This window comes from Geospiza fortis, unplaced genomic scaffold, assembly GCF_000277835.1.
Source record: "Geospiza fortis unplaced genomic scaffold, GeoFor_1.0 scaffold1278, whole genome shotgun sequence".
In the NCBI taxonomy this organism is placed as follows: domain Eukaryota; kingdom Metazoa; phylum Chordata; class Aves; order Passeriformes; family Thraupidae; genus Geospiza; species Geospiza fortis.
In genome coordinates this window covers 60,575-73,910 of record NW_005054536.1, presented here as the reverse complement: position 1 = coordinate 73,910, position 13,336 = coordinate 60,575, and the positions used below count along the sequence as shown (strand labels likewise).

Below are 13,336 nucleotides of genomic sequence, written 5' to 3'. Positions count from 1 at the left end.
GCTAAAAAAAAAAGAGGAGTCTTCCAATACCTGCTCTAAGCAAAAGAAGTATGTCTCACCCAAAACCACAATCATGACTCAGCATAAATGTTGAGAAAAATCAATGGATAAAAGCCAAAGTTACAAGATTATCACTGAGGAATAAAATTGGTGCTAGTTTGCCTGTAAGATTTTAGTATGGAATGTGTCTGTTGTCAGCTCCTGAAACCAAGTAACTGCCTTCACTACCAAAAATGGAAGGAGGAAAAAAAAGGGGAAAAAAAAAGCCCCTACCTTGAGAAGAGCAGTCCAGAAGCTTACAGACACCTCAGAAAGGGGAGGTTTTCCATTTATTTGTGATCATGCCCAAACAGAAAATAAACAACTATTTTTACACTGCTACTTCTGCTGAAAGAAGAGGAATATATTTGACAATTAAGATTCCACATCATACTCCCAAGCCATTTCCCTAGCTTACAAAACAGAGATAGTCTCTTGACCTGCCTACACAGAACAATATTTATTTTGGAAAGGGTTCACATAGCTTTTCCATCTGATCAGATATTGCCACCTGCAGGACATGAGTGCATCTATATATGAAACACCACAAATTATCACAATCCCCAACTTATCATTTTTGTTCATAATCTAGAAAGAAAACCAACCAAAATGCACAACAAAAAAAAAAAGAGTAGTACCATGTACACCCACCCCTTGCATCATTTCTCAATTTTAAAAAAATTAATCAAATCAGCCCAGTTGATGAAAAAATTCCTTCTTGACTGATAACCTGAGAAAGTTTTTTCAGCATCTGACTGTAGGTCTTCTATGGTCCCATCCTCCCGAGTTTCAAAAAAGAAAAAAAATCTGAAACCATGGCCTGGCCTCCCTTCCTTTTCACATGCCATCCAGGCCAATCTCTTGCTGCTCAAAGCAGAAATTAAACCCAAGTGCAGAAGATGAAGCAGATCTTCAAGGAGAGCCCCATCTGTGAGTCAGGGAGGAAAACTCCACCAGATCACCCCAAACACAGAATTATTTATCATAATGTACACAGCACATAGACACTTAATGCAGCTCATTATCAGAGGAGTACATGTTCCTTTGTTTTCTCATTGCCAGCTGTTTTATACTGTGTGCCAACACTCAGCAGACTGGAAAACTATGAAACTATCTGAGAAATAAATCCATTTCTTCAGATTAGGCAAAGAACTTCCATGAGTTAACTCTTTCTGTATCCAGGCTCCAGTGTCAGCAAGGGACTATGAAGATTCTTCTATCCCTGCACCGAATATGTGACATACCTAGAACCACTGGCAATGCCAGCAAGCAGGGTTTCAAGCAAAGTCTTCTGACATGTCAGGAACCACAACTTTGGCAGAAGACCATGAAGCACCACAAAAAATCTCATGGACTGACCCCCCAAAACAAGCTGCACTACCAGACAGTCAAACAGGAACTAGAAACCCAGGATACAAGACAACAAAACTGAGCCGTGGATCCAATCCACTCAAAAGCTGGAAGCTGCAAACAGTATTTAGTTACAGCTAGAAACTGCCCATGCAGCTGCTGAGGGTTTTGCAACAAGCTGATGAAAGCATCACAGGTCACCAGGTCTCCTCATTTCCAGGTGGGAAATATGTAAGTAGTTTGTAACATGCCCTTGTGTTCTACCAAGCCTACTTCAAACATCAGATGCTCTGCCAATAACAAATGTCACTCAATATTTGCAGTAAACTGCAAAAATGCTACTAATTTCTGTGGGAATGAGGATGAGACCAGAACTATGCAGCAATGGTAATTACAATCCAGGCACTGAGAGAAGTTCCAAATAGCAACTTTCCCACAGAGGCTGAATGGAAAAACCAACTCTATGATTAGTATAAAGCTTTTAGTGTTTTATTATATTAATAACAGATTTCACTCTGCTCCAATTAAACAGTCCAGGAATTAAATGTCCATGTTTACCTCATTTGTGGATACCACCACAGCAGTTTCTAACATCAAAATGAAGTGGCAAAAGGGCAGCATTCTATCTAAGTTATGTGTTTTAATTTCTACAGCACTACTACAGCAGCACATGTAGGCTTCTGTAATTAGGATTCCTTAAAAATATTTCCACCAAAGCACTCAATTTCCAGGGGGATATAAACTGCACTGCAGAAACATCCCCCAGGCCAACAAGTAATCATGGTACTCACGCTGTAGAGTTCCTTGGTTGGTCATTCAGGTACTTTTATAAGCAACACCTCACTGACCTAGCACAACTCAAGGGTCATGCCACACCTTTTTGTTTATTCATACTTAAATCTGTGTGTGTACATCTATACATACATGTACATGTGTGCTCACTGCTGTACGACCAACGAAATCAATATTGAACAAGCATGAGGATAAGGCATATAAACAGCTACATTGTAAAAACATCACCAGAGCCTCTGCAGCTCTTCAAGGCTACCCTCAAGGATCAGTTGAAATAGCAGCTGTTTCAAATGGAGGAAGAAGTGATGACTTAACACCAGAAAAAGTCAAGTCCAGAAACTGTTCTCCTGAGAATAAGGCAGGAAATGTGTTAGCAAATTTATTTGCTTGGTCTGGTTGAAAGTATTCACAAGTGTGGAAAGCTTGCTCTTAAATCTGAGTGCTCTAGCCAGCTTTATTTTCAGGACTTCACAAATGGAAACATTGGGATAACATTCCTGGACTTACCTCCAGGCCTTTCGTGCTCTCCATCTGTATGTAAAAGCATTGAAATAGGCATTCCAACATTTTTGGATCTTCCGGCTACAAGAACATTTTTTCCAAATGTTTGTATTCCTTGCAGGAAAAAAAAAAGTAAAACCTTATATTCCAGTATTTTGATATATCTAAACCCTTCTTCTCAATCCCCACGACAGAATTAGTTATGGTCGTGGACTGCTGACATCAACACAACTTGAAAATCCACAAGGCTGAATTTGAGGGATGAATCCACAAAACAACTTTCAGCTTTCACCTCGGAGAAAGAAAACTGACAGCTCATTCAGGGTACCTGAATCACCCTTAGCAAGGACTTAATTTCCTCGCTCCAGCCACAACAGGAAGTACTTATGTCTACCAGTAAGAACAAGTACATTGTAAATAAAAAATTACAAGTATTGAAAACATATGCATTTTTCCCCTTCCAGTACTGAATTAAGTGCTCCAATTTTTTGTTCTTGTTTTCCCCCCTTCTCTACAAGAACTTACACATCCCATCCTTTTATTTGACAAATAGAACAACAACAGCACAGAAAATTTCCTGCAAAACTATGAAATACAGAAAGTTACTGAAGTGTTCCACCAAATACTACTGTCTACACTTAAATAATAGCTGTGCTAATGGGCACAAGTGGCCATCTAGCTGGCAGCTCCTTATTCAGATTAATACTCTGTTTGTTCTTCAATCAGCCCAACGCACTTAGAGAACCTTGACCTTTTATCTCACACCTGAGCTGATCCCTTGTTCACCTCCCAGCATAAGAAGAGTTCCAGGAGAGGAGAGTCCCTTACCTGTCCGTTTTATGATCTCCCAGACAGCAGCAGCGGTGGCAGGGATTATGGAAGGCTGATCCAGACACAGCCGCCCAATGTTCATGATATGGAACCCATCCACATCCTTCTCAGGGGCAATGGCATTGCAGACTGTCCGTTCATCTATGTGATCTAGGAGACACACAGCCCTCAGCTACAGCTCCTTCCCTTGTCAGGTGCCATCAATGCATCATCACACAGCCCAGACCTGGCCAGGGTAATCAATTACTTGCTCTTGATTGAGCCAGCTACATTGCCCCTAAAGGCAGTTTTACCTTTTCAAACAAACAGTTTACTAAAGATTAGGTTAAGCCATTTGTCACAGTGTTGATACAACAGACTCTGTCAAAATATGAGAGTCCAGTATGCAGCTGAGAATGAGGACAGTAACTACTAGAAGAAATATTTAAGGAAGTCATTTCTGCAATGTAGAATTCTTAAACATGAAATGACTCAAAAAGCCCAACAAACCACAGGAGAACAGTTATATGCACTTTTCTGGTTTCTAAGCCCAGAGAGGACACATGAGCTAATTTTTAAACAAATTAATGGAAATCTCAAGCTGAAGTAACTTTGAAGGTCTAGCTTTCCTTCTCCAACAACACTTTTTTTTAGTCAACTGTTCATCAGTAGGACCAAAACATAGTGTACTTCATTAAAAAACCAAGAAGACACCAAACTGTTTGATATTGGTGATCTCAAAACACTGGATATGGCTTAAATGGCATTGCCTGCACATAATTTTGTATTCATATGTACTCATACCAAATATTTTTCATATGCACTGATGATACAGGACAGCTCTGTAACTGCTTAAAGCTTACACAGCATAAACATTAGTACTGATTATGAAAAATGTGTTTGCCAGACCTCTCCCTGCAGAGTTACAAACCCAAGCATAAACTTGGAATACATAACACCACAGAGGAACAGCTCCACAAAACATCCCATACTAACCCAAAAAGCAAACTCTGCTTAATGACTGACCCACGGCCTGCTGAGAGCCCCAAAATGGCACTGACTGACCCAGGGCCTGCAGTAACCCAGTCCTGTTGAAAGGTTTTGTTTGGGAGAAAGCCAAGCTGACCCCCAGAGTGGGTAAATGGGGCAAGAGCCACTTACCCTCCGAGTTAATGACCTGTTTGTTACTGAACCTCCTGGGAATTTGGTTGTTCCTCCCCAGCACCAGTAAGAGTGAACCAAAGTACTTTCCCCTAAACCTGACAAGTAGGTTGGGGGTTTATCATTTCCATCTTAGAGCAATTGCTTTTTGCACCCCCTACGTGACTCACAACCTGAACAGAATCCTGCAACTGTGTGGCAAAATGTCCCAGTGTTCAAGTCAGAGAGTACTACAGGAGGTTTAAAAAAACCAAATAAAGGAAAATAAGCATCAACAAGGAAATTCAGATGTTGCCAGTAAAATATTTTAGAGACATAAACAGGATGCTCTAATTTAGTAGGTTTTTCATTAAAAGGAGCTAGATAATTAAAAGATAAGCATGCTGTAGAACTTAAACCATGCTAATCTCCTGTTAAAAGATTTCCAATTAGAAAACCCCAGAGTTAAACCAGGCTGCTAAGATTTACAGTTTAATTCTCCATTTTATGATGAGAGCAAGTTTGCTTTTGAATTCCAATGAGAAAAGACTGCAGAAATTAAGACATTACATACATTGATGAAAGAGTCTCTCAGAACTGAAACTTGCCTCACAGAGACTGAAAGCAACCATAACCCTGTTTTTTATGTCAACTTGGGAATTAAAAAAGAAAACAAAACCAAGGAAGAAATTTGGAGTAACCTATTAAATGGCTTTTGCAAAAGAGAACTTGTTACCCTTAGGCAAGTCAGTTGCTCTTCCAACACAAACTTGGCAGCCATGCTTTTCCTTGTGCCTAGGATGAGCAGAACACTGCTCTGAAAAACACCTCCTCCACACTGTCTTTAGCTTCCCAAAACCAGACAGATAATGGACACAATTATGTCAAAGGAAAAAAAAAAATTATGCTTTACATGGATATTTTCAACATTCAAAATTGATTTGCAGAATTCCAGAACAGGGTTTACAGTACTGGGAGGAAATGCTGCTGCACAACTGGGGACAAGTGAGCTGTGAGCCAGAGAAGAAGCTCCCACATGCCTTCTTAATTTCCAGAGGAACAAAATAATGTCTTAATTATCTTACTGTCAGTCTCATAAAACATAAGCTGATACCCATACAAATTTCCTTGCTGTCATTACAAGCCACTCCCCTGGCCAAGTTACTCCCTGCACTCCTCCTCTCCCTTTTTGGCTGAACTTGCAGGACTACACTGGGCATCACTGGCCAAGCATTTGCCCACAGAGAAACTCCTATTTACACAAAAACTGCATCTGGTGCTAGCACATGGAAAATAAAGACTGGTTTTCAAAAGGGAAGAGTATTGGAAATAATAACATAGCACAAAAGGCATTTGAAAAAAATACTGCATGGATTTTCATCTTCTGTCCCAAATATATTAACATTTTGTGGCCCTCTCCCAGGCAACTCAAATCAATAAAAAGGGAAAATTTCTAGAAAACTATCACAAGAAATGCACTCAAAAGGTGCACAAAAAAGAATTTCTCCTGAGACAAAGATTACCATCCTCAAAGTAAAGTTGCTCCAGCTTACAATAGTGCAACAGAACAAAGCTATTTCCGATTCCCTTTTTAACCCAAAATTGATCAAAAGCCACACCTTATGTAATTTACTGCAAAAAAGCCCCAAACCCCACACCACAACCTCAGTTCTGCAATAAGCAGCCTCCACTGACAGAGTTTTCAGAACTTCTGGGCTTTGTCTCCTTCCATTACAAGGCAAATAAAATTTGGAAAACAAGCTAACTTAGCTTTTAACCCTTTAGTTTATTAAGTTCCTTCGAGGAAAAATCCACTTAACTGAGTTATATTGTTATGGAATAACAATATAACTCACGGAAAGAGCTTACTGAATATTTCCAGTTCATGACAAATTGCACATTTTACTTTACTATACAGACACTGCAATATTGACAAAGTTCTGCTATGGATTAAATTGTTTTAAAGCTTTTCCTACCACAAGCAACAGCTATGCCTGTCTGATAGGTTGGAGGGAGGAATCTCCAAACAATTTTAGGACTAATCCTTACTTAAGGACTTGAGCATTTCAGCAGAGAAGCATCAAACAGTTCAACTGACACAGCTAGAATTATCATCATGCTTTTTTTCTTTCCTCACATTGACCAGATTTAAATTCACTACATTTTGAGACTAAAAGAAGTTCTGAACTGTGCACTGATGAAAGCAGACTTTAGTGACCTGATATTCTCCTCATAAATGCATTTCTATGAGTGGTACCTAACCATTCCCCTGAGTACCCTCACCAGCAAGACACATGACACCTCCCATTTTTAGAGAACACTGGGAGTCCAGTGTACAAGCCTGCTTCCTTTGCTACAGGCTTCAGACAGGATGATTCCCATTCCCAAGCTGCTGATGATTCATCTTCTGCAGTTCTCATGGCTGCAATTAAGGTTTGTTAATTATATCACCTGCTGCTGCAAATCTCTGTCATTGGGAGAGATGCTCCTCCAAAGGAAACTGTCCACATTCCATCAGCTCCTACCTTGAAGGCCAGGACGTGGTTCCTGACTTGTGTTTTACTCCCACCTTGTGGCAAATTTATTTCACTACATGGCCCATTCTGGGCAGCTTTCATGTACCACCAAGTGCAAACCTTCCTCGCCATGAGCACTGCTGTTTATTACAAATACAACCAAAGCAATTTTTCCTTCATAACACTCAGTTTGGCTGTTTTATAGATTAAAAAGATTTTCAGTTTAGTTCTTTATTTCTTTGCAAGTTTTATCACTGCAAAAATACCACTTGGCCAGCTACTCCCCAGTGATATTTCAGTGAGATTTTATTATAAATTAAGAGAAGGTAAATAAAAACCTTAAAAAATTTAGTCAAGGCTTTTAGGACCTTTGCACAATGTTCACCTGGAACATTAGGGCCAACAATGAAAACAAATGTTGAATGTTTAAGGCAAAACCTGGAATCACTATGAGAAAGGCCAGAGCATCATCTGCTACATATCACAATGTTGCATGATATAGAGGATGAAAGCATAAAATTCAAGGCAAACCAGTGCAAGTCTCAAAAATATAAAGATTAAACTGGATAAATTATGTGAAATGCCTTGAAACACCACTGTGACAGATCATTAAAAAAGGCAAGTCTTACATATGAAATTATTTTCTTTAAAATGAACTGCATATTCAACAAAAACCACCTCACCTAACCCTTCCTTATGCAGGTCCTTTTCAAGAGTTTCTTATGGCCCTAACGGACACTTACAACCCAAAACTATTCAACTCTTTCCTCTATATGGACCGTGTAATATGAGGAGCGGGACAAAGATGTCACACACCTGGGAGAGGTAGCTGAACTAATAAACCACTAACTCTGGAATCCTTGTTGAGTTTCGCTGTCATATCCAAGAGCTCTTCCTGTGAAATGTCTTTAGGCCTCAGTATGATCTCACTAGAAATGCCTGATAAAAACAAAAGACAGAGGACATGTCAGAATAAGGATACAAAGTGATCAGCTTAGTCATTTAGTCCAAAAATTAGTCTGATTCTTAAGAACTGTTTCCAAACACAAAATGAAACCTACAGCACCCACTCAAATCACATTAAAACTACTTTCTCCATACATCCATGCAATTCCTGAGGTCCGTCAGAGAACATGTGGAAGAAATCAGTGCAAAATTAAATTAAGACACTAAGGGGATTCCTCCTGCTTTATTTTTTTCTCTTTAAAGCTCACTAAATGGACACTTATATGACATACCCACAGCTGCAGCTGCCTTTATCTTGTTCCTGACATAGATGTGACTGGCTGGATTGTCTCCTACCAATATGACAGTGAGGTGAGGCCTCTGGTTCCCAGCAGATATCCACGATTCCACATCCCTTCGAACTTCTTTCAAAACCTGGTGTGCAAGCCTCGTCCCTGAGATAACAGTTGCTTCATCACTGTAAAGATAAAAAGGTACACAGTATTTAGGGCTAAAACTGCACCAGGAAGAAGGCACCTTCAAGTGTGTACTCTACCATTTTCAACACTTCCAAATGTTTTGATTCATGTAGTGGTACTTCAAATATTACTTCAAAAACACTAAAACACTACAAACCTACACGGGAAAAGAAGTGCTTCCCCCCTTGTCACAGCTGAGATGGCCACAATACACAAAGAATCACCATACAATTTCAGAAGGCTTTAAGCATTCACACATACAGAGTAACACCATACCTCTTCAGATGACTCCACGCACTTACCCACACAGAGTACCAGCACACCACTCCAGAAGGCTACAAGCCTCTGTTCTTTCTTGTTCAACCTTTTATACCCTCACATTCATGCACTGCACCTGTGTGCCCTCTGTTCCCTGTGGTGATTGGTCAGTGCCCCTGGGCACTCCATGGCTGTTATCTTCAACAAGGTTCACCTGCTGCTCACAGCTGGAGCCCATTGGGGATGAGGCTCAGCAGCAGCCCCACCCCCAATTCCACAAACTGTGTGTCCACATCCACTCTCTTACCTGAAGAGCGTGGATGTGCCATCAGTGCACTTGGAAGAGAAGCTCACCAGCTGCAACTCATTTCCCAACACACACAGCCAGCCACATAAATGCACATGAACCCATGCATTTTGGAATAAAATATGAGGATGGTCTTACTCCCTTAAGTTTTACTGGTTTAAGGAAGGTTACCCATTTCCCTCCTCAAATTTCCCTAAAATTGATTTGACGTAGCATTATTTACACTATTTTTTGTCCAAGCCTCAAAGATATAGTTCTCATATTTCATAGCTGATGGGAAGGGAGTCAGTACATAGCACTTCTCACATCTGTAAAATATAAAAATAGCAAATACTGATATATGTTGATGCTTCTTAGGTTTAGAACCTAGGTAAGTCCTTTGATGGATATATCACACAAGAACTGCATGAACAAATAAATCACTGCCTGTACAGAAAGCTTATACTGCAGCAGGCTATTCAAGACATTGAAACTAAGTCATGAATAATTATTATTGTAAATTTTACACAATTAAACATTGAGCAGGTATTGGTCAATGACAGGTTTAATGATAGATTTGTGACAGATTTCATGACCAAGTTAAATGACAGACTTAATATGCGTCACTGCACCATCCTGTCCCACTGTTATCCCACCTACCCAGGGATGCTCTTACGCTGAACCCACCACGGATTTACCACAGAAAATTCTTCTTGTTTATGAACCCAGTGACTTGCAGGCCATGATTCAAACTAAGATCTGCACTGCTATTTTAGATCAATTTGTACTCTAAAAGCCCAAGATCACATCCAGCATCACAACAGGACATGTCCCACACCCCATAAAAACCTCTGGAAAATTATTAGTGCAGGGACATCTACATTTTGCAAAACTGGAAAAAACAGTTACTAGCAATGTAGCCAGAAGTAGGATATGCACTGGTCCAGAAATACAGCTCTTTCTCCCAAAACTGACAGAATCAATACTCAATACACAGAACATCCAGGGGGTCAGATGCTTATTTCAATGGCTGTTCAGGTCACTGATCTTTTCATTCTTGAAATCACAAAGGCAGTGCTCTCAGCATTGGCACTTGTGATGCGCTGAACCTCTCTAGTCAGCTTTCAGGCAGGTCTTAACACAATTACATGTAAATGAAAAGGTTCATAAGCAGGAGCTCAAACAGACCCTCCCATGCACACCCAGACAAGAGCTCAGAGCTGCAGTGCTGCAAAACCAACACCAGAATCCCTTTGCAGACAGCACAATAAATTAAACACAAGGGATGATTATTGTCAGGACACTGATCCCCAGTGCACCAAAGCATGCCCTGTTTGCCACCAAACGACGAATATACACGGTAATTCTGTATAAATCCCCTGACAGGCTCTTTAAGGTATCAGGAGCAAGCAAACTCGCAGATTCCCCTCAGGGAGGGGGCAGAAAGGTCACATTGCGAGGGGTTCCTTCAATTTCAAGGACACCGCTTAAATCCCCAACGGATCACCAAGGCCAGGGCCACGGCCTGGTCGCCCCCCCGCTCTCCCGCTGCTTCTTCCCCGTTTCCCCGGGAAGAACCGCGGAACTCAGCAGGGATCGGAGGGTACCCGTCCCGAAGGGCGATCGCGGGGGGCCCGAGCCCGCTGATCCCTCAGGCGTTTCCCGCCCTTTGCACCCGCCGCGCCATGAGGGGTACGAGGATGAGGAGGATGAGAAGAAGGGAGGAGAATGACGAGGAAAAAAATCCGATCGGCGCAAGGTACCGGGCGGCGGTCGGGGGGACGCGGCTGGCGCTGCGACCGAGGGTTCGCCACCGCCTCAGGGGCGCCCAGCCCGGGCGCAGCAGCGCGGCAGAGGAGGAGGAGGCGGAGGAGAGGGACAAGGCTGTCGTGGCCGCCGCCATTTCTGTCGGTCCCCACTGACGGACGCGGCGCCGCAACCAAGAGACGCCAGGCGGGGCCACCGCCGGCACCGGGATCGCGGCCAGAGCGGGCGGAGCTCAGGGACGGGGGGAGCTGAGGGAGGGCAGATGCTGAGGAATCTGCGTGACAGGGATTTGGAGCCTCAGGGTACAGCAGGAGCCGCGCAAACGGTGCCCCAAACACGGCCTTGGCTGCAGTCTTTGGCTCCCGTGAGCTGCTGTTCCCGTCGCAATCTGGGGCGGGCAGACATAGAGCTCCACGGACAAGGATCGCTGCCCCTCATAGTTATTCCCCGCACCCCCGTGTTTTCTGAGGGGAAAACTCAGGGAATCGCTTGCAGCTTGCATATTGTTGACTTCTGTCACGTTCAATGGCAGATTTTATAGTAAAAAATCGCCTGTGCAGAGCGGAAGGAGTAAACAAACCAAAATCTGAAATAGCATATAAAAAGCATGCCAAAATAACAGCACTCTCACCAGACTACTGACAGGGAGAAAATTCCTTTATAAAGCTGGGAAAAGCTTTGGAAAGATGTGTCAACTTAGTGAGGCTTCATGTTCTGCTATGGTCCTGGCAAGGATTCTGACGAGTTAAATGTTTCCAAAAGCAATGTGGTTCAGGTGCTTCCACAGACAATGTGCATGCTGGGTTTTAATAGCTTGCCCTTTCTAAAATATTATTCTTATCTAATTATACCCTGAATAAAAACACGCCATTGTCCGCCCGTCCCTCAGCACCTCCCGTCCACCGCTCACCCAGTTCTGCTGCTTGTCCCTTCGTCCCATGGCTGCGACGTCCCTTCCACCTGTGGGGTCCGGCCGACATGGCTGCGGCCACCTCAGGGCTCTTCTCCTCCTGCTCCGCGCCGCTGCTCCCGGCCTGGGCGCCGCTGAGGCGCTGGCGAACCTTCCTTCACCTTCCTCCCGGCGCCCCGGGCCGGCTGCAGCGCCAGCAGCGCCCCTCGCAGCGCCGCCAGGTACGCGGCGCCCACCGGGGGAGTTTCCTCCTCGCTCCTTCCTCCTCACCCTCCTCACCCTCCTCACCCTCCTCACCCCCCTCACGCCGAGGCGGGAAGCGCGCGGCGGGCAAAAAGGGCGGGAAACGCCTGAGGGGACGGCGAGGAGCATTTGATCAGTGTTTGGTGAGGGACAGAACGTGGCACAAAGGTTCTGGTTTTGCTTTCAGAAGACACAAAAGTTCAGCCAGGGAAAGGTAGAGACTTTCAAATTTCAGACACAAGCTTTGTGCTGTTAAAAAAACTCCCAAAACCAAAAACCAAAAAACCAATCAGATCCAAAGAGTCGGAAACTCTGCAGCTGTGGGATATTAATGCTACAGTGTGTCTAATTCCCCACGAAGAGTATGGTAACATTGCGAAAGTATAGAAGGGAATACCAACTAATACGTGCATAACTCTTTGGAGTTTATGCAATTTTCAAGAGGCTTTGGGAAAATACACACACTTTCAATAAGGAAAATGCCACAGTCTTAGAGAGGCTTATATCACATCAGCAATGCAACACGTTTGCTGAACTTATAATATGAAAAGCACATTGAAAATTGTGACCTGACATAAAATTTCTGGGACTTTTTTTAGTTACGTGACTAACGTAGAGAGAAGTTAGTTTCTGGGATTGTCTATAAATGAGTATTATCCCAAATCTTTAAATCATCTGGTGAGTTCATCTATCAGAACCAAAGTCAGCTGAAGAATGGTGTGGCAAGTGACAAGAGGACAGACATAACAGGTATGAGGATTGCTGGAAATTTCGGTGTAGGTTTGATTTGTTTTAAATTCATAAAGACATCTTTTGTTGACTTCAGTAGCAGCGCTAATTTCATCTGCATACCCAAGTAAAAGCAACATAAAGTGCTGGATTTCTTTTGATGATTTGTTATCAGAGAAAAAGAACTTAAATGTGTGATTTTCTTCCCCCCCCCCCTTTAATAAAATAAGCTTTAAGGTAAGATCCTAAGGAAGATCCCCTTACCACACAGAATTTGTAATGTGTGGTTAGACTACACGCTAGAATTCTTGGCAACATCTGTAATTCTTAATCATTCTTATAGAATAACCCAAAAGACAAGTTAAACCAAATTAGGATATGTCAATCCAGCTTAAGAGAAGCTGAAAATCCCTGTTCTCTTGCCTAATGATGAAAACCAGTGAAAAAGCCAAAATAGAACATACCTCTGGAAATATCTGACAGAATGTGGTGACTGTCACTATATAGAAAGAATTGTTACTACTTCTACTTATTATTGTCTATCACTTATTTTGCAATATGGAAACTACTA

The 13,336-nt window shown here is 42.4% G+C and overlaps 1 protein-coding gene across 2 annotated transcripts in view; it reads right to left on the bottom strand.

Moving 5' to 3' along the window:
* The window catches only part of LOC102038192 (probable bifunctional methylenetetrahydrofolate dehydrogenase/cyclohydrolase 2), a 36,209-nt gene extending 25,101 nt beyond the window's left edge, over positions 1–11,108 (bottom strand). For both annotated transcript variants that reach the window (XM_031063839.1, XM_031063840.1), the window contains exons 1-5: positions 10,880–11,108; positions 8,387–8,571; positions 7,965–8,087; positions 3,511–3,663; positions 2,689–2,796 (exon numbers count right to left, since the gene is read on the bottom strand). In XM_031063839.1, the coding sequence (XP_030919699.1) occupies positions 2,689–2,796; positions 3,511–3,663; positions 7,965–8,087; positions 8,387–8,571; positions 10,880–11,019 (709 nt within the window). In that variant the 5' untranslated portion in view covers positions 11,020–11,108. The remainder of the gene's footprint in view (positions 1–2,688; positions 2,797–3,510; positions 3,664–7,964; positions 8,088–8,386; positions 8,572–10,879) is intronic.
* Positions 11,109–13,336: the final 2,228 nt, after the last annotated feature.